The sequence below is a fragment of the Podarcis cretensis genome (genome assembly GCF_951804945.1).
Source record: "Podarcis cretensis genome assembly, chromosome: 6".
NCBI classification, from domain to species: domain Eukaryota; kingdom Metazoa; phylum Chordata; class Lepidosauria; order Squamata; family Lacertidae; genus Podarcis; species Podarcis cretensis.
The window spans coordinates 65,321,232-65,341,501 of NC_137175.1; the positions used below are offsets into that span (position 1 = coordinate 65,321,232).

Sequence of the window (20,270 nt, forward strand, 5' to 3'; positions counted from 1 at the left end):
TAAAGAAATGTAACCAGACAATGAGACAATGAGAAGATCGCTCCACTGTCCTCCAGACGGTCCAGCGCTCCAGGTGATCCGTTGCACACAGCAAAGAGAAAGCTCCAAGCTGCGTGCAGAGTATTTAAACATTCTACCCCTCCCACCAAAATTGCAACATAACTTTTACCCCAGCAACCCAGTGAACCAATCACTGCCCCAGGCCATCTTTAGAGACCCTGCCTGGTAACAGAGGGGTGGCTCAGCAGACCCCACCGCAACACGTGCTCTCCATGAAGGAGAACACGCTTTCTGGAAATGTTTTAAGGGAAGGTGGCATGGGCAGTTGCTAGATCACAACAGCAATGAGACCAGGGGCAGCTAACTGGTGGCCTTCTAGATGATGCTGGACTCCAGCTCCTATTAGCCCCAAACAGCATGGCTAATGGTCAGAAGTGATGGGAGTTTTGTTCCAAAAACAGGTTAATCACCCCTGCACTAGTCTCTCATTGGGTGCAGACTATGGCTTTCATAACTGTATCCAAAGTTTGGGGAAAAGGAAAATATCTTATGGGCAATAGTGTATATATGCTTCTAATTATACATAACTCAACACAGGGGCTACTATAATAATCATAATAATTTATTATTCATACCCCACCCATCTGGCTGGGTTTCCCCAGCCACTCTGGGCGGTTCCCAACAGATTATTAAAAACACAAAAGCAAGACCAGGACAACACATTTAAGGGTTTAGGCATGGCTGTCCCAAATTAAGAACAGATCAGGGAAATTCACATCAATAACCCTCTTCCAAAAAGTTTCTAGTTTTACAAGTCTTAAAAATTTAATCTGAAAGTGGGGTTGCATGGTTGAACAGTTTTAGAGTTAAAAGAATTTCATATAATAGATCGTACTCTAGTGCAGCTACACGCCTCCTCCTTTCCAACTCCCAGTTTCACAGTTTTTTGCAAAGAAAGGAGAAAATTCATATGTGTGGTGTTCACAGCTGACACAGGCCATGTGTCTTCATCCTAAACTATCCTTGTACAAGTAGGGCATCTTCAAAAAGAAGCAGCTCTTAATAGCAATAACATTTAAAAAAGGAAAATAAATGTTAACTGCTCATTTTGGCAAACTAGCATCTTGAATAATTGCAAGGCACACACACAACCAAGTATTAATTGTAAAAAAACAGAAAAAAATATTCCAACATTTGTGATGTTCCACACAGCAGAGTTTTTCTAAACATTTCTGGCATTTGTAAACAGTTGCACTAAGTCATTTGGTTAAATTTATGAAACTGATCATTTGATATATAATTTGAATTTTATTTTCAAATACTATTTTGATAAATGTGCCAATTCATTAGTGATTAAGTCAGCACCATAATTCTTCAGCAGGCAATCGCTTGGTGCAAATGCTTCATATTATGCAAATCAAGATCTGCATTTATTTTATTTTGGGGGCAGCCCTTTTCTTGGTGACCTTAAAATTAGCTAAAAGAAAAGGAAATTTAGAACAGGATTTTAAAAAAATTAACACAATAGCAGAATTCTAACCATATCCAATTTTGGGTAACGTACAGCACCTGTTCATATAGAATATGTGGGTTAAGAAGAGACCAGATGGGTACATGGATACAGCTATCAATAATGCCTAGATGATAGCAGTATTTTTACAATCATGTCATGATCAGGGGAACTGCTGCTGGACAAATAGAACCATCTATCAATAACCTACCATACACCATACAAGTATGTACACAAGCATCGTTTGAACTGGAGGCATGCAAGGTAAGAGTCCTTTGTGAAACAGCTCTTAAAAAGTGACCCCAGCATATGCATTGAGCTTATGCTAAACGAAGCAAATAGTTCTCATGTATAAGGACTTCGATCTTCATGTTTCAGAAGGTAAGATCTTGCACACATTTCAGTTCAAACCAAGCACAACAGATCAAGTAGGAATTCTGCTTCTTAGGTATTCAAGCACAGCAGCTGTCCCCTTGGCAAGAATAGCAGCTCGAGGAGTCCGGAAAGGATTGCCTTCCAGCAAAAGTGTCCTAACAGAAGGACCAAAAACCAGTTAAGACTACTGTATGTGTGTGCACGCATGTACATGCATACACACAATCGCCATTCATAAATGAGAAAATATTATCACTTTTATTTTATTGTGTCATTTATTTTAAAATGGAAGTCAGCAATGCCTCTACTCCAGCCTAGTGCCCTCCAAATGTTTTAGACCAACTCCCATCAGCCTCAAGCAGCATGGCTAATTGTCAGGAATTATGGGAATTGTGTCCCACACATCTGGAGGGCATGAGGCTGAGGAAGCCTTCTCTACTCATTTACCGTATTGGCCCAAATATAAGTGGCACTTCCCAGCCCCCCAAAAAATTCTTACCGTGAAAAGTTAAAGTGTGGCTTATATTCACAACCTTACAAAAATTGGCTTTTATGATATCGCTGCTGAAACAGACATATGGTAAAACGGAACAAAAAATGTTTTATTGCCTATTTGAGAGCTTGAGCAGCTGCGGAATTGTAGCAATTGAATAGTGATTTGCGATTTTAGCGATTGTACAGTAACTTTTGCGGGCTTGCAAGATCAAAGACTTAAATTGGCTTGGAGTTACAATTCTACCAACCGCAGCAATTTTCAGCCTGCAACCCAATTTTAAGGGAGCGGCTTATATTCGAGTATTGTCTTTGTGAGAGATTGAATAGAAACACTAATCTAGTGTGTTGTTGAAATTTTAAGCAGATGAAGCGATAATAATATTTTGCCCTGAATAAGTCCAGTTGTGGTTGAAAGATGGCAAATAAACCATATTGGCCTGAATATAAGCCGCACCCGCAGATAAGCCACACCTTTAAAATTCAAGGGGGAAAAGAAAACACTCTCTTTCTTAAACAGTCACTTGGGAAATGTTTTACATTGTTCTTACTCAGACCTTTGTAGATGGAATTCATTGAATTTGAAACCAGCTTAAAATTCTAGTGTTATTGTAAATCTTGAACCTGGTTGGGGGAGTTCATGCTGCAGATATACATGATCCCCTGACTCAATATTGATCCCTTAATTGGGACCAAAGGGATCAGGAGAATACATCTAAATCAATTCTCCCTGTCTGCATCAGACCATTATTATTTTATTCAACAGTTGAGCCACTTCACCACTCGCTGATTTATGCATAAAATTCCAGCATTGCACCTTGAAAAGAAAACTGCATCACCATCTATTTAGGACCATCAGTTAGGATGAGCAGTTTTGCAAACAGGGTTCTCCTGAGCTTATTTGAACATGGGCTTTCTAACAAATCTCGTTTGTGAAATTCTATCCCATATAGGATTAGGAAAACTATTCATTCATTTATATTGTACCCATGCTTACTAAGTGTATACAATCCTGGGAAGCAGAATCTTGTTCAATTCAACCAATGTCTGAAAAGATCTAAAAAGTACACATTTTCAAAATTGTAACCTAATCTATTCAAATAGTCAGATGACACAAAAATGAGATTGATTTCATTATGAACATTTGTACTGCTTTGTTTAGTCTTTCCTAGAATATGAACATTTTCAACTAGAATATGCTGTATAGGAAAAAGTTATCCAAAATTCATGAAGTTAATCACCTGAGATTGACACAGTTCCCAAGTTCTGGTGGTACTTGTAAGAGGTCATTATTTTGAAGATCTAGGGTACCAAGCCTGCCCAACTTCTTTATTTGCAGAGGGTCCAGGGATCCAACCTGATTATTAGCAAGGAGGATTGTTTCAAGAGTTGGAATGTGATACAGCACATATGGAAATATTTTAAATCTATGAAGAAAACCAGAGACACTTCATTAATATAATTACGAATGACCTACCCAAGAATATAATTTGTAAATACAACTACTGCACAAGTGACTTGAGTTCATTAGGAGTCTTTAGAGAACTAATTTACAAAACCAAGGGTTGGATTCAGATTAAGTTCTATTCTAGGCTGCAGCAACAGAAGTGTAGCATCCATATCAAGGGAAGTAATACCACTCTATTCTGCCTTGGTCAGACCACACCTGGAATACTGTGTGCACTTCTGGGCACCATAATCTAAGAAGGATGTTGACAAGCTAGAACATGTGCAGAGGGCAACCAAGATGATTAAGGGTCTGCAAATTAAGCCTTACAGGGAGCGCTTGTAGGAGCTGGATATGTTTAGCCTGGGAAAGAGACAGAGATATGATAGCCATCTTAAAATATCTCATGGGCTGTCATCTCACGGGAGGGAGCATGCTTGTTTTCTCCTGCTCTGGAGAGTAGGACTCAAACCAATGGCTTCAAGTTGCAAGAAAGGAGATTCTGACTAATACATTTAGAAAAACTTTGACAGTAAAAGCTGTTCGGCAGTGGAACAGTCTACCATGAAAGGTGGTAGATTCTTCTTCCTTGGAGGTTTTTAAGCAGAGATTGGATGGTCATCTGTCATGAATGCTTTAGCTGAGATTTCTGCACTGCAGGGGGTTGGACTAGAGGACCCTTGGGTCCCTTCCAACCTAAGATTCTATAATTCTAAGTCAGCCACTACTTAACCATATTGCTTTCAATGAAACTATGTGCAACCAATTAAAGTCTAGAACGAAGCCAATATTTGGAGCTTCTAATTTTTCAGCTAATAATGGCTGACGTTCTTCATAGAGATGCTTCCTACTGAAAGTAACATGGTCCACTCAAGCCTTTTGCAGCCTTCTCCAGAACTCCAGGAGTCATCCCTCTCACCAGACAACCTGCCTGAAGTTGGTGACAGTTGGCTCCTTCTGTTCTCTTCTCAAGTACTTTCCTTTACTTGATCTTGTGTCTTTCCTATTGTGTATTTTGTGAGCTGGTGGGGATTTTTTAACTGTGTTTCTTCCTCTCTATCCCTTTTGGTGTTGCTAAACTGAGGAGTTTTCTTGCCTTTTTCATTCCCTGCCTTCATGACAATGCTAGAATTTCAGGCTCAAAATGTTTCTCTTTAGAGAGCTGACTCTCCCAAGGCATAAAAGGTCAGGGGAATGTTTCCAAGGCAACAGCACCTAGAGGGGCACAGTCAAATAAATGTATAAACACTAATTCCCTCAGCAACTTTTTCGTAAGGATTCAAAAGCATGCCTTTTCTTTCACTTTAGGTATTTTCCCCTAGATGCATATATGTGGAAGGATTTACCGTATTTTTTGCCCTATAGGACGCACTTTTTCCCCTCCAAAAATGAAGGGGAAATCTGGGTGCGTCCTATGGGGCGAATGCAGGCTTTCGCTGAAGCTTGGAGAGCGAGAGGGGTCGATGCACACCGACCCCTCTCGCTCTCCAGGCTTCAGGAAGACATCTGCAGCCTAGGCAGCCCTGCGGGAGTTCCCACAGGGCTGTCTAGGCTGCGGATAGTAGCCTGCTTCCCGGAACGCCCTGCGTGCTGAAAGCAGAGCACCCGGTGCTTCGGGAACACATCCGCAGCCTAGGCAGCCCTGTGGGAGTTCTCCGCAGGGCTCCCCATGCTGCGGATAGCATCCTGCCGCCCGGCAGGCAGGGCGCCCTGAAGCAGAGCGCCCCGTGCGCCGGGCAGACACCCGCAGCTTGGGGAGCCCTGCAGGAGTTCCCCGCAGGGCTCCCCACGCTGCGGATAGCAGCTTGCCGCCCGGCGGGCGGGGCGCCCTAAAGCAGAGCCCCCCGCGCGCCGGACAGACATCCGCAGCGTGGGGAGCCCTGCAGGAGTTCCCCGCAGGTCTCCCCACGCTGCGGATAGCAGCCTGCCGCCTGAGGCAGACATTGGCCAGCCCCACAAGCTCGGGGGACAGCAGGGAGGCGCAGCGCCGTTCCTCGACCTGGTTCGGTTTCCCCGACCTGCTTTTGGGGGGGAAATAAAGGAAAAAAATTTTTCCTTTATTTCCCCCCAAAAAAATTAGGTGCGTCCTATGGGACGGAGCGTCCTATGGGACGAAAAACACGGTACAAGGGTAACTGGTCCTTTTAAACAGTTACAGTTTTGAAATGAATGAATGAATGAATGAGTTACCTTATGAGTCCATGAGGAGTTGGATGTGTCCCTGCAGAGGGTGGATTTGAATTACACTGCTGTATGAAATTACAAGATGGGCTTGTCCTTTTTCTAATTTCGTGAGGCTTCACCCATAGCTATTGAAAATGCATAGATGCTTCTCTTTTTTCACCATTTTCAATTAATTGGCTTAAAGAATTCCAGTTTTCTGCACAATGATGTGCAACTTGGCTATGGCTTGCACATGGTACAATCTCATATGCTCATCTGTTTTTTCTGCCATCATCTTGACAGTTCAGGGTGGTTGGGAAAATAAAATGAGGAGTGGGGAAATCACATACACCATATTGTACTCCTTGGAGGAAAAATAAACACCCAACTGAATACTGAGCTCTGCAAAATAGGGTCTCTGTCAAAAACCATTTCTGTTTTCTTTCATATGATGTAGGAGTCAGGCCTTTAGAGTGACAGTGCCTACTCTTTGAAATTCCTTCCATTAAATAACAGATAGGAGCTATCGCCAGTGCTTCCCCCCCCCACCCCCCACGGGGTACACAGAGTACCGTCAAGGGTACACAGTACCGTCAACTCTCTTTTTGTTGTTGTTAAAAAGTGAAGCACTTACTGCAACAACTTCATGGTGAGTACCAGCACCTCTTTTTCTAGAAAAAAAGCACTGGCCATCGCTATTGTCTTTCTGGCACCTGTTGAAGACCTTCCTTTTAAGGAGGATATTTATTCCAATCTATATTTGTATTTGCTTTGACATGGTTTTCATTGTTGATGTTTTTATTGTTAAAATCACTTCAGGAAGCAGTTCATTCATAAGAAAACAACATCTGGAACGCCACAGGTTCCCCACACGTGACTTAAGCTGAAGTGACAGAGAAGTTTCCTCTTCCAACAGGACACTGATGAGGCAAGCAGATTTTTTGAGTGAAGTTCTAAAAGCAGAAGCCTGCTGTAGATCCTAGGAATAGGGATGTCCTGTAATACTACAAAGCTAAGACAAAAGACCGACCATGTATTTAGCAATTTTGGTAAAGTTATCTACAAGACCACTTACCTGTTAAAGGCAAGATTAATTATTTGCAGTTTTGTCAGTGCTTCCATTTCATCAGGCAGAGATGTCAAAATGTTATTTCTAAGTTGAAAAAAGCAACCAAATACACCAACTATTATTTTTTATTAAAAGTTGCTATTTTAACTGAACCATTTTCAAATACAAGATTTAGATTCATTTGTCTCAATAAGCAAGCAGAACTGTTGGTACCTATTCTATTGTGAATTCCCATGACAAAGTATCACTTGTGTATAGGAAATTACAGTGGTGCCTCGCAAGACGAAATTAATCCATTCCGCGAGTCTCTTCGTCTAGCGGTTTTTTCGTCTTGCGAAGCAAGCCCATTGACGGCTTAGCAGATTAGCGCTATTAGCGGGTTAGCGGCTTTTAGCAGCTTAGCGGATCAGCTGATAAGCGGCTTAGCGGCTTAGAAAAAGGGGGGGAGAAAAAAAAAACCGCAGGAACTCGCAAGACATTTTCGTCTTGCGAAGCAAGCCCATAGGGAAATTCGTTTTGCGAAGCACCTCCAAAATGGAAAACCCTTTCGTCTAGCGGGTTTTCTGTCTTGCGAGGCGTTCGTCTTGCGGGGCACCACTGTATGTACCCTACATATAAATCAACATATATGATGAGTGCACATTAGTACCAGTAGAACCACCATGTTCAGGAACAATATGCTTTTGACTACCAGTTGCTGAGATCAGAGAAAATGGAGGGTTAAGACCCACTTGTGAGCTTCTGAGAAGCATCAGACTAAGCATCTGGAAAAAGTGTTATATGCATATTACAGGTACCTCACAACTTAACGTGTAACTTAACTTACACAACTGAAACTTTGTGCAGGGGGGCGGGGGGGGGATAAATAAATGGAGAAGACCATTCACCATTTATTTATGCTCCCTCAAGCTGCACAAAGCTGCTACTGTGGGCTTACTTGGCTTTGGTAAGGCAGTATGAGGGCTCTGGGCCAGAGCCCTCACACTGCCTTCTGAAAGCCTCACCGTAAGGCAGAACTTTCCAAACTGTGTCACAACACGTTAGTGTGTCAGCTGCAGTGTGTCAGTGTGTTGTGCGAACACTTCCTGTGCTCTTCCAGGGGCTGGAAAGGGGTTAGTTTAACCTCTGGTTTGTTAGTAAAACTTAATTAATGGATTGCAAAATGATGCATGTCTAAAAAGTGTGTCACCAATATGAAAAGTTTGGAAAGCTCTGCTGTAAGGGCTCATAAGATGCAAGTTACCTGTACTGAATGGAAGAAGTAGGGTATGGGTGAATGTAAAAAAGTTTAGCCTACTTTTTAGCTACTGTTTTATTAACATTGCTTTATAGATTACAATAAATTATTATATATTGTATTATTTGGTAGCAGACCCATTCAGGGGGCGGGCAGCAGATACACTTGCCCCTAGCCTCAGAGGGTTAATCCAAATGGGGGTCCTGTCAGGGACCAGCTGCTTTTTCTTTTTCTTTTTCGAGTTTATAACTGTATTCTAACAAGACTCTGGTCCGGGCCTCAGACAAGCTCTGCATGGGCCTGCTTGGTAGGGTCAGCTTTAATAGCTCAGGCACTGAAATGGTTGTGTTTGTGTTGTAACTGGGATGTTCTACTGTTATGTTCATTGCTGTTTGCAAGCTGCTCTGGGATTCACTTGAATACAAATACAGTGCAATTTTTTTAAAAAAAAACAAAACACCTACCTACATTGCCTAACATTCAACTGTCAGCATTAATCAAGCAGAAAATCTTTAAGGGAAACTACAAATTCCCTTCAAAAATGTCGTATAAACAAAGGTTTAAGTAATCACCTACCTAACATCCAAATGTGTCAGTCTGTGAAGCATACAGAGCTCCAGAGAAATAGACGAGAGCTTGTTGAAACCAAAATTGATATCAGAGACTGATTCTTTTAGTTCCACAATTCTGAAGCCCAGTTGTAAAAAAAAGAAAAAAGCAATTGATCTCATCAATTGTTCCGTGCTATTTCAAAAGATCAGATTAGACCAGATTGTATTCACCACTGTGTAACTTTCTATTAGTTTCTCTCAAACACTGGGGCAGGACCCACCAATGGGCCCTAGGTCAGCTTCAGATAGGCCTCAGCCACAATATGAAAATACCTGCTTCCTGCTTCAAACTAACTCACTAAGTCTGAATTGGGAACTCTGCTTACTTTAAACCAGCGGTAGCTGATGTTTTGGGCCACAAGTCCCATCACCTCCAGCCAGCATGGCCAATGGCCAATGATAATAAGAGTTCTAGTCCACAACATCTGTTTGGCATCATGTTGGATTCCTCTTGTTAAACTATGGTTTGTTAGAAGAAGCCAGTATCAGAAATCTTGGGCCACATTCACATGCAACTCTCAACCATGGTTTAAAACAATGTGGACACACCTGCACTCCACTCTTCACATCCCATGTGCCTAGGAGGATAATTTTGCCAAAGTGTACAATAGTTTACTTTTACAGAACCATGGCTTAGTTTTTATATATACAGTACAGTATATACATAGATACACACACACACACAAATATCTATCTATCTATCTATCTATCTATCTATCTATCTATCTATCTGGGTTGTTATAAAACTTAACAGAGTTTGTTTTAAATCAGACCCCTAGGCACTGGTGGAGGAAGAGGAATGTGGGGGGAGCGCCCCGTCCCCCAGAAGTGTGATCCCTGTGGGGTGCCATCATGGCTGCCCTCCCTCCGCTGGGCGCCCTGCCCCAGGATGCGCATCACACCCCGCCTGCTCTCTGCCCCCTGATGCCAGAGCCTGAAGCTCCGCCACTGGCCCTACGTTCATATGTAGAGTTAAGCTGGGATTCTTTAAAAGTAAAAGTAAACTCTGCTGTAACTCTTCTCCCTTCACATAACACTCAACTATGGTTTAGTGTTGTGTACAAATCAGGTCACTTGTCTGTCTATCTATTGTGATGATTTCCTAAATTCTGCTGTAGGCCAAACCTTGGTTTATTTGCTTTTAAGTTAACACCACTCTGCCCTCCTCCACCCCAATGAAAGGTCTTACAATTATTATTATGGATTACTTAAATTTATATACTGCCCTTCATCTGAAGATCACAGGGTGGTTTACAACTTAAAAACAAATACATATCATAATAAGAACAAAAACCTATCCCAATAACCCCCTCATAAATACATTTAAAAGGCCATAGATTGCATAATCAGTGAAAGGCCTCATTATAGAGGAATCTTTTTGCCTGGTGCCTAAAGATATGTAGTGAAGGTGCCTGGCCAGCCTCCCTGAGGAGAACATTCCACAAACAGGGAGCCATTGCAAAAAAAGACCCATTCTCATGTTTCCATCCTCCAGACATCTTGAGAGGGCACATGAAGAAGTACAACACCCCCACTACCAAAAAGTACAGTCGTGTATGTGATTGCACTCCAGTCCCCCCCCAATACCATCTCAAAAAGGTTTAATTAATATTTCTATAGGAGAAACAGTACCTTACTGGAATTTCAGTCAGCTGATTCTTGCTGAAATTTACAGTAGTGACTGGATTGGTTCCAACTGCATTCAGCACTTCATTTGGAATTACAGCTGCCTGTTTTTCACTGGAAAATATTTATTTAAAAAGTCATATTATTTAATAGAAGGATAACAACATTATCAGTTGGCCAGAACTCCAATAGGAAAGGCACTGTACTTTTAAGAGTCATGTTGCAAAATGAATTATATTGTACTCAAATATCAAAATAAAACATGGTTAGAAAGCCAGATCCTTGTATCCTAAGGAGACAGCATTTTTAAAAAGGAAAGATGCATTAGAGTTTTTATAATCTTTGCAACTCCAGCTAAAAAACCTCAACAATACTAATCCAAAGACACTTTTAGAACAGATTGTGGACAAGACAGAGTGCTTCCGGAAGTGGCAGAGAGATATATCTAAGTTTGTCTGGCAGGGCAAAAAGCCCAGAATTAAGTTTAAGATACTAACTGATGCGAAAGAAAGAGGGGGCTTTGCCCTGCCAGACCTAAAGTTGTACTATGAGGCCGCAGCTTTCTGCTGGCTGAAAGACTGGCTACTTCTCGAAGACACTGACGTACTGGACCTGGAAGGTTTCAACAATGCTTTTGGTTGGCATGCATACTTATGGTATGACAAGGTTAAGATCAATAAGGCCTTTAAGAACCATATTGTCAGAAAAGCAGTGTTTAATGTCTGGACAAAATATAAAGACTTATTGGAAAATAAAACTCCGAGGTGGCTTTCACCTCTGGAAGCTAAGGCCCGAAAAAGACCCAATATGGAGGCCAAATGGCCAAAATATGGGGAAATACTAGAAAAAGATGGAGACAATTGGAAATTGCAGAGTTTGGAGAAAATGAAGGATAAAGTGCGAGACTGGCTACACTACGCTCAGATTAAAGAAGTCTTTAAAAATGACAAAAAGTTAGGGTTCCAGGTGGAGAAATCGAAATTGGAAACAGAATTGTTAGAACCTAAGACTAAGGTACTTTCAAGAATGTATAACTTGCTGTTAAAATGGAACACACAAGATGAAATGGTTAAATCGGCTATGATAAAGTGGGCACAGGATATTGGGTATAACATTATGTTTGAGGACTGGGAAAGGTTGTGGACCACTGGGTTGAACTTCACTGCATGTAATGCTTTGAAGGAAAATGTAATGAAAATGATATATAGATGGTACATGACCCCAGTTAAACTTGCCAAAATATACCATTTGTCTGATAACAAATGCTGGAAATGTAAAGGAAATGAAGGAACATTCTTTCACCTCTGGTGGACGTGCCCTAGAGTGAAGGCCTTCTGGGAAATGATATATAATGAGTTGAAAAAGGTATTTAAGTATACTTTTCCCAAGAAACCAGAGGCCTTCCTCCTGGGTATTGTCGGCCAGAGGGTGATAAAGAAGGACAGAACTTTTTTCCTGTATGCAACAACGGCAGCAAGGATACTCATCGCTAAGCATTGGAAGACCCAAGATCTACCCACACTGGAAGAATGGCAGATGCAACTGATAGACTATATGGAACTGGCTGAGATGACCGGCAGAATCCGAGACCTGGGAGAGGAGAGAGCTGAAGAAGATTGGAAGAAATTTAAGACTTATTTACAAAAATACTGTAATTTGGTTGAATGTTAAGGAGGATGCTAGATCATAAATAATTGAGCACCATTAAATTAGATGTAATCTGGATGATAAAGGAGATTGAGGAAAGTATAAATTTTCTTTGGAGAATTATTAGACTAAATTAAATAATGAGACTTAAGAATGTAAACAAGTTGATAAATTGCTGGAAAAAGTTTTACAATGATGCAAGTGGGAGCGAGAGACGTGAGGGAGTCCAAAGAAGTTATGAAAAGATGTTATGATACATGTTATATTGTTTATTATATTTGCATTTCTGTATTTAAAAAATCTCAATAAATATTTATTAAAAAAAAAAATAGAATGAAATCCTGTGCATAGGTAGTACTGTCTGGTTTGTTACTGATCTTACGTAAGCCATTCTGAGAGCCTTTTAAACTTAATAGTGCAGTACCTGATTGGGGATATTTGGGTGCATCTGTCTCCTCCACCTAGATACCCCTGGAAAGTGCTGCTGCTGGGAACCTAGCACTGTGGCTCTACCCCACTAAGTGAGCCATTTCTGACTTATTTATTTAGCAAAAATTTCTATACCGCCTGTTTGTAAGGAAACATCAAAGATTATAAAATATTAGAAGTTTAAATAAAGAAGTAAAAAACAGGTATTTTTTTTTTCTTTCACTCACGATTAAGGGGTGGCCTCATTAAAACTGCACCAGTGCCATTTGCTCTATCAAGGATGCATCACATGGTATCCAACAAAGTAGTTCTGTAAGCACAAGGACTTCTGTCTGCACAATGTAAGTTCCCCTCCCTCTCCCCAGGGACCCTCTAAATCTGTTCTGGAGGTTCCCCAAAACCCTTTGGAGCAGATCTGGAGAGGGCACAGAGGGGGAGAGAGGGAAGTTCCATTGTGTAAATAAAAACAGAACAACTTTGCTGGATTCAGCCCATTATATATATTTTTATTTACTGTATTGGCTTGACTATAAGCCGCAAACGAATATAAGCCACACCTTTAAAATTCATGGGCGGGGGGAGACAACACCCAAATATAAGCTGCTCCCTTAAAATTCCACAGGCACTCACACCTGTTCTGTTTTACCATATGTCTGTTTCAGCAATGATATCGTAAAAGCCAATTTTTGTAAGGTCGTGAATTTAAGCCGCACTTTAACTTTTCATGGTCAGAATTTGGAGAAAAGTGAGGCTTATATTCAGGCCAATACAGTATATGTCTAGAGCTGATAAGCTTAAAATTCTCTTACCTATAGTCCAATGTTTTTAATGCAGTTATAGCATGCAGATTAATTTTTGACTGACTTGGCAGAGTCATTGCTGTCACAGGAAATTCTCCATTTGGACCAATTATGTCATCATCTAAAGAAAGCAAAAGTAAGTATATGTGTTTAATATTTTACAAACATGAGAATCTGCAAAAATCTGAAGAAGATTTTTAAAAATGTAGCCAAGTAGTTAGGATGATTTTTCATTTCAATTTTACCCACTTTGGAGTCCGAACATCATCAAAGTAAGAGTTTTCACAGCAGATGAAGTTTGCTTCATTCAGACACAAGGATAATTAATGAAGACTCTGTTCAAAATATTTCATACACCGGATCTAGAAGATTCTCAGGCTTGTTCTTTGGAAAGTCTGAAAAGGCTGGGAATATCAATATTTCTTCCAAGTGTAAGAAGGTATTTTGGACTGCAGTTTTATCCAGTTCTATCTATATCAGTGACTTAGGGCATAGAAATTTGTATTCCTTAACTATATCAAGACCAATGGAGCAAGTGGCTTTAAGTGAACCATTTTTGGATTGCATTTGTAAGTATCTTGTGGTCAATCTGTTCAAGCATTGCCAAATGTCAAAGAACTGTACAGGGTGTTACAGGAAAATAACTTTGTAATTGTATAGCCTAAAAACTTGGCTGCAATACAATTTTAATTTATTTAAGAGGAAGCTATACAAATGACACAGAGAAAATGCTCTGATCACATGTGGCTGATACAGTTCCCGATCAATTTTGGAACATGTCTTTAAAAACCTGACTATGAAATATATTGGCAGTTAAGTCTGTATTGTAACCCAGGTTCATTAGTTCTACCACCTAACTTTTACAGTGCTACCTCGGGTTAAGTACTTAATTCGTTCCAGAGGTCCGTTCTTAACCTGAAACTGTTCTTAACCTGAAGCACCACTTTAGCTAATGGGGCCTCCTGCTGCCGCCGCACCACCGGAGCACAATTTCTGTTCTCATCCTGAAGCAAAGTTCTTAACCCGAGGTACTATTTCTGGGTTAGCGGAGTCTGTAATCTGAAGCATATGCAACCCGAGATACCACTGTATACATACAAAATATAGCTAAGGAATTATTTTCAAATTATATCAGAGCCAGACCTTTCAAGTGCCATCACCAGCTAGTTATTACGCACTAGTCTCGAAATCCTCTGGCACAAACAGTTAAGATTCATTCTCTCTTTCTCAATGTATTTATGTTTAGAGCCATAAATTTCAATTTAAATGCAGCACCAAGGGAGAAAGCAGCCTTAGTGCTCAGACATGAACACATTTACTTTCAATTATGCCCTTCATCTGAAATCAATAAAACATTTTCAAATGCTTTTAAGCATAAGTATGTGGCTATTTCCTTATTAAGTAAAGGAACACAAGCAAGTTATCACCTTCAGTCAGAAATGTCATTCTTAATTCCAAGTTACCCAGTCATCTAAGCCTACTCATTGGGGCTTAATATAATTTGGATTATAAATCTTAGTAATACAAAAATTATTGGTGAATGTATTTTGGGAGGGTACAATTTATAAATTCCCAGTGTTCTTCAATACTGAAGTCATGTGTGATAATCCAGAGAGTGACCTTAAGCATATCCACAACTTACATTTTTTCCTTTTTTTCCTTGGAAAAGCAAACTATTGCATCACAAACTGCTGCAAAAATTTCCTCTAGATTCTAAGGCAGTTTGCTATGTAGTGCAGGGGACTGTCATGCTCAACATTCAGAGCTAGCTGTAGGAAATGTAGCAATTGCTATCTTTGCATCTTTCACCTCCATGTCCATTTTAAAGAAATACAGTGGTACCTTGGCTTAAAACTTAATCTGTTCCGGAAGTCCATTCTTAAACCAAAGCGTTCTTAAACCAAGGCATGCTTTCCCATAGCAGTGGGGGACTCAATTTACAAATGGAACACAGAACATGTTCTGCTTCCAAGGCAAAGTTCACAAACCAAAACACATACTTCCGGGTTTGCAGCTTAATCCAACTTGTTCAGAAACTAAGCAGTTCTTAAATCAAGGTACCACTGTAGTAAACTATTAAGCTGGTATCTAGTCAACAAGTGATTCCTCTGGACATTGTTTCCCACTGTTCTATTAACACTGAGCAAGAGTTTTCAATTTATTTATGTAAGAATTTATTTATGTAAGAATTTATTTATGTAAGAATTTATATAACAAGGGATGTACTTCATTCTGATACATACTGGAAACCATCTCTTATGTGGGACTTGGAAAAGAGAAGATATGGAAGCAACCAGGTGTGAACAAATAGATTTCTAGACATAACAAGATCATGAAGAGTTAATCTAGCTAGTCCAAGAGTTGATTTAACTGTAACCTTATGCTCACAAAGAAAACTTTTACCTTGTATTTTACTTCTAAGGTATTTCAGAATTTCTTGTGTCCCTTTCTGAAATGGAAGAATAAAAGCACAAAAAAATTGTCAACCACTTGCATCTTTTGAATCTTAAGGGGTAGAAACAACTCAAGACAGTATGTAAAGTATGCTCTTACTTGTACAATATCCCTTCGGATTGTCCTTAAAGGGTTTCCTTCCAGCCCCAAGAACTTCAGTTGAGACAGGTTTCCTAGCTTGTAAGGAAGGCTGCAGAGAGAAGAGTTCTCTTTATAAACAACCTCAAAGCCAAAAGATGGAAGCAATGCTCAGTTGTTATTCAGGCTTGGATCCAAACTACTAAGTGCAAACAGTCACCAGCTCCTTCTATTCACTGATAAGAAAATATCCAGTTGAGAATCCCCCTGGCAAAAGGGATGGGAAAGGCAATTTTCACAGGTACATCCATGCCACTTCTCCTGCTGGTCTGAATGATTTCCCCAATCATCCAGTGCAGAATTTCATGTGGACACCCCTCTTGTGGGTACGCGGAAATCAGTGAAAGATGCCTCCCCCCACTTTTGCTGACGGGAGCACTCTATTAGTGGAACTTTCACCACTGGTTAAGATCCAAGCCCCTGCATTCTGAACCTCGTTAATTAGAGCATTATTCATGGTTCAATATTACTTTACCAATTAATAATAATGTATTTCAAGAAAAAGTATGGTCTGAGCATTTGCTTTTAAATTCAGTAACAGTGTAAACTTGCTCCAAACTAAGGAAGACAACTAATTATTATTATTTCTACCTCGCCCATTTGGCTGGGTTTCCCCAGTCACTCTAAATAATGCCCATAGTCTTACCTACTAATATCATTGTTGGATAGGTCTAGTCGCTCTAACCCCTGTAACAGGGTTATTTCATCAGGCAGCGATTTTAGCTTATTATCTCTTAGTTCCAATACACACAAAGAATTCAGATGTTTCAGATGGTCAGGTTTTAACACTTCAATCTGATTTTCACCAACATGCAACTCCTAGAAGAATTTTAAAAATCAATAAATCACATAATCTATCAATTCTGTATCAAGGTTAATCTATTACATAGGAGGCAAGAGTCGTATTATTACATATTTATTGAATTTAGAGTTTTTTAAGCAGATAGTCTACAGCACACACGTCCAACTCCCTAGAGACTGTGATCTACTCCCAGTATAAAACCACTGACAGTAATCTACTCACTAGGGGGAGGGACCAAATTTGTTGACTTTTTTTTAGGTGAGACTACAGTTGCTCCGCTAATAACAAGCAGGAGCAGCAATACTTTCCGACAACAGCAGGGGCAGAGCCAGTGATCATAAGGGAGCCCACGGTCGACCACAATCAACAGCGATCATTCAGGTATCAACCTGTCGATCGCGATCAACCTGTTGGACATATAGCTGGTCTATAGTTACCTTGTAGAAACTTAAGTCATTAGAGTTGCTATTTTATTCACTTACTAAGCTGTACAGAACTCAGCCAGAAGAAGAAGAAGAAGAGGAGGAGGAGTTTGGATTTGATATCCCGCCTTTCACTCCCTTCAAGGAGTCTCAAAGCGGCTAACATTCTCCTTTCCCTTCCTCCCCCACAACAAACACTCTGTGAGGTGAGTGGGGCTGAGAGACTTCAAAGAAGTGTGGCTGGCCCAAGAAGTGTGACTGGCCCAAGGTCACCCAGCAGCTGCATGTGGAGGAGCGGAGACACGAACCCAGTTCCCCAGATTACGAGACTACCGCTCTTAACCACTACACCACACTGGCTCTCAGTGTGACTTCTGCATTGGATTGGCCCACACCAGCCTTATTATAATCTGGATAGAATTAGTTTTCATTTGAAAAACGTCCCATCCACACTTGAACAAAAGCTTTGTGTGCATGTGTCAGTGGGATGCCCCTCTCTTTGAAGAAAATGCTGCCTAACATGTTAATTGTTAAATGCAATGTAACCCTAGCATCACAAGACAAAATAAAGCTTAGAATCCAATTTCAGAAGCTAGCTGCATTAACCTGACCACTTTTATTTCAGTTTCACCAACATAAAGATTAAATTATCCTTAATTGCAACAGGCTTCAGAAAAGAAAAGATTCAATACCACAATCTATACACACACAAGCATCAAACGTACTGAGAATAAATCTGTTTTAAAAGATGTCTTTATTGGAGTTTACATATTTTAGGTAATATGTACTGAGAATAAAACTTACCTTTAAAAATTTACATGAAGGAAGGTCTGGCAGATAACACAATTTATTTCTCCTTAGATAAAGCTGCTCTAATGATACTATATTGGCCACTTCAGGAGGTATTGTTTCCAGATAGTTTTTTGAGCAATCAAGCTGTCTCAGACCTATAGAAAGGAACATAAGAATAGCTCTGCTGAATCAGGCCTTAGGCCTATTTCATCTAACATCTTATCCTACCAAAAGCCTACCAAAATGCCAAATGGAGAAACAAGTGGAAACATTAGAATTAAAAAATAGGGTGGCTTTACTAAATACAAGCACCACAAGAATATTTTTTTTATTATACTTCTGAAAGAGGCTTCAAATATTTGCCAGTCAAGCCAAATATTAAATAATACAAAGGCTGTAAAATATATTGCTGGATTTTTAAGTTATACCTACATTAGAATCTTCAGAATTCTTAGTTAAGAGCAATGCCACTTGGGAATAAAAGACAATGACTCACAGCTGAGGAAAACCCTCTTGTGTAGGCAAGAAGGTACTTCCACTTACAAGGCAGAGTTGCCCCTTTTCCCTCTGCGAGTTTTCACACTGTTTCACACACTGTCTAAAGGGTCCCAACAATAAGGAATGACTTTTCAGAGGGCTTGGTAGTCTGCAGTGTGAATGGTGAGTGGGAAAGCCCTGTTACATGAGCAGAACTCTGCTCATGTTTCTTTCAGTCCAGACCATTATTTCTAGCTGTACAAAGACACATAGCTGTTAACACATTTCTGAATACATGCTGCCCCACATTTGCCAGGGAAAACTATTGCTTTCTGCTGTGAATAGCTTACATTGCATGCAGATTACAATGCAGAGGCACTTTACATATAAGCGTCTTCTCATAACTTGTCACAGGAAAGTCTTACTGCACTGTGAAGACCAGTTCTGCTGGACTACCAAGTTCTGGTTAAAATTGAGTTCCACACTTTCTCAACTACATCAGTGGTTCTCAATCCCTTTCCCCCATGGACCACTTGAAAACTGCTGAGGGTCTTTGCCGACCACTTAATGATTTATCTGCCTACTGTAGCAACGGTATGCACAGTGCTAGATGTTGTGTGGTTGTTGTTGTTTTGATGTTATATATATATATATATATATATACTCTATTTTTATAGGCACACTATGGGCCACCTGAATGAAACTAGTGATCCACAGACCAGTTTGGGAACCACTGATGTACATGAACATAAAATTCATTAGAGAAGAGTGATAGCAATGTACTTTTAAAATGAAGTTTCATTAAACCCCTACTACCAGGAAAATAAGACAACAAAAAGATTCCAGTCAAGTCATAATTCAAGGCTTCCTTACTTTTCATTGCACTGATTTCTGCTGGCAGGCTCTTCAAATGATTACAAGTCAAATTGAGCCGCACCAAATTTGTTAGAAAACGAAAACTTGTTGGGATACTAGAAATACGGTTGTTGGAAATATCCTGAAGAAAGTGGAAAATAAAAATTGATGTTATGGTTTAGAATGGCTACGTAAGAAAATTGTGGTGATGTATAAATAAGCCAAGTAGTATTGGTTCAGCACTAAGTATGAAAACATGGCACAATTATTAGTCAACACTTGCAGTATTTCCACCCTGGTTCTTTTTCAAATGAAGTCCCAGAATTTCTTGTTTGGCATGGCCAGAATGCAGTAGTTCCAGTGTCAAAGGGATTATAAAATAGCAATATGAATAGCTAGCAACAATGATCGGAATATTCACTTAGGTAGACTGAAGGCAGTCATAAGCCTCATCATAGAAATACATTGTCTGAAATAAATATGATTTACTGTGTGTGAGCAGCCTTCTCAAATATGATGGACAATTTTCACACCTGCTTACAAGTACAATCTCAAATATCGGTAGCTTCTCAGTTTAGGAAAAAGACAACAGGGGAAGGGACAGAAAAATAATAAACTGGAAATAGTATGGAAAAAATGGATTACATTTTCTCTCTCTCTAATTATGCTAGAACTAGTGGTCTTACCCAAGAAAATTGACCTGCTGAAGATTCTGGGCAGACAGAATAAAGTACTTTGCAAAACATGCATCATGAATTGGAATTCACTGCTACACAATAAAGTGACTGCCACACTCAGGTATCTTTAAAAGAGGTTAAGTTATTGGTTATTAACTGCGATAGCTATATGGATTCTTGATGTTCTCAGGTAACAAATCTATTAATAAAAGCTGCAAGGTGTGGGGAGATGGGGACAAGAGAGGAA

At 40.0% G+C, this 20,270-nt stretch overlaps 2 protein-coding genes across 15 annotated transcripts in view; one reads left to right on the top strand and one right to left on the bottom strand.

The window, feature by feature from the left end:
- The window catches only part of LRRC7 (leucine rich repeat containing 7), a 208,311-nt gene extending 188,142 nt beyond the window's left edge, over positions 1 to 20,169 (top strand). For all 6 annotated transcript variants that reach the window (XM_079982226.1, XM_079982235.1, XM_079982234.1 and 3 more), the window contains one exon: positions 20,018 to 20,169. In XM_079982226.1, coding sequence (XP_079838352.1) covers positions 20,018 to 20,154 — 137 coding nt within the window. In that variant the 3' untranslated portion in view covers positions 20,155 to 20,169. The remainder of the gene's footprint in view (positions 1 to 20,017) is intronic.
- Positions 1 to 20,270, bottom strand: part of LRRC40 (leucine rich repeat containing 40) — a 37,919-nt gene that overhangs the window by 13,171 nt on the left and 4,478 nt on the right. For 4 of the 9 annotated variants that reach the window (XM_079982248.1, XM_079982250.1, XM_079982249.1 and 1 more), the window contains exons 5-14: positions 19,365 to 19,488; positions 18,027 to 18,169; positions 16,645 to 16,817; positions 15,960 to 16,050; positions 15,810 to 15,855; positions 13,416 to 13,527; positions 10,537 to 10,644; positions 8,870 to 8,980; positions 7,063 to 7,140; positions 3,619 to 3,804 (exon numbers count right to left, since the gene is read on the bottom strand). In XM_079982248.1, coding sequence (XP_079838374.1) covers positions 3,619 to 3,804; positions 7,063 to 7,140; positions 8,870 to 8,980; positions 10,537 to 10,644; positions 13,416 to 13,527; positions 15,810 to 15,855; positions 15,960 to 16,050; positions 16,645 to 16,817; positions 18,027 to 18,169; positions 19,365 to 19,488 — 1,172 coding nt within the window. Of the gene's footprint in view, positions 1 to 601; positions 2,041 to 3,374; positions 3,425 to 3,618; positions 3,805 to 5,941; positions 6,967 to 7,062; positions 7,141 to 8,869; positions 8,981 to 10,536; positions 10,645 to 13,415; positions 13,528 to 15,809; positions 15,856 to 15,959; positions 16,051 to 16,644; positions 16,818 to 18,026; positions 18,170 to 19,364; positions 19,489 to 20,270 lie in introns of those variants that run through there. The other 5 variants (XM_079982252.1, XM_079982246.1, XM_079982251.1 and 2 more) reach the window with 4 other exon arrangements.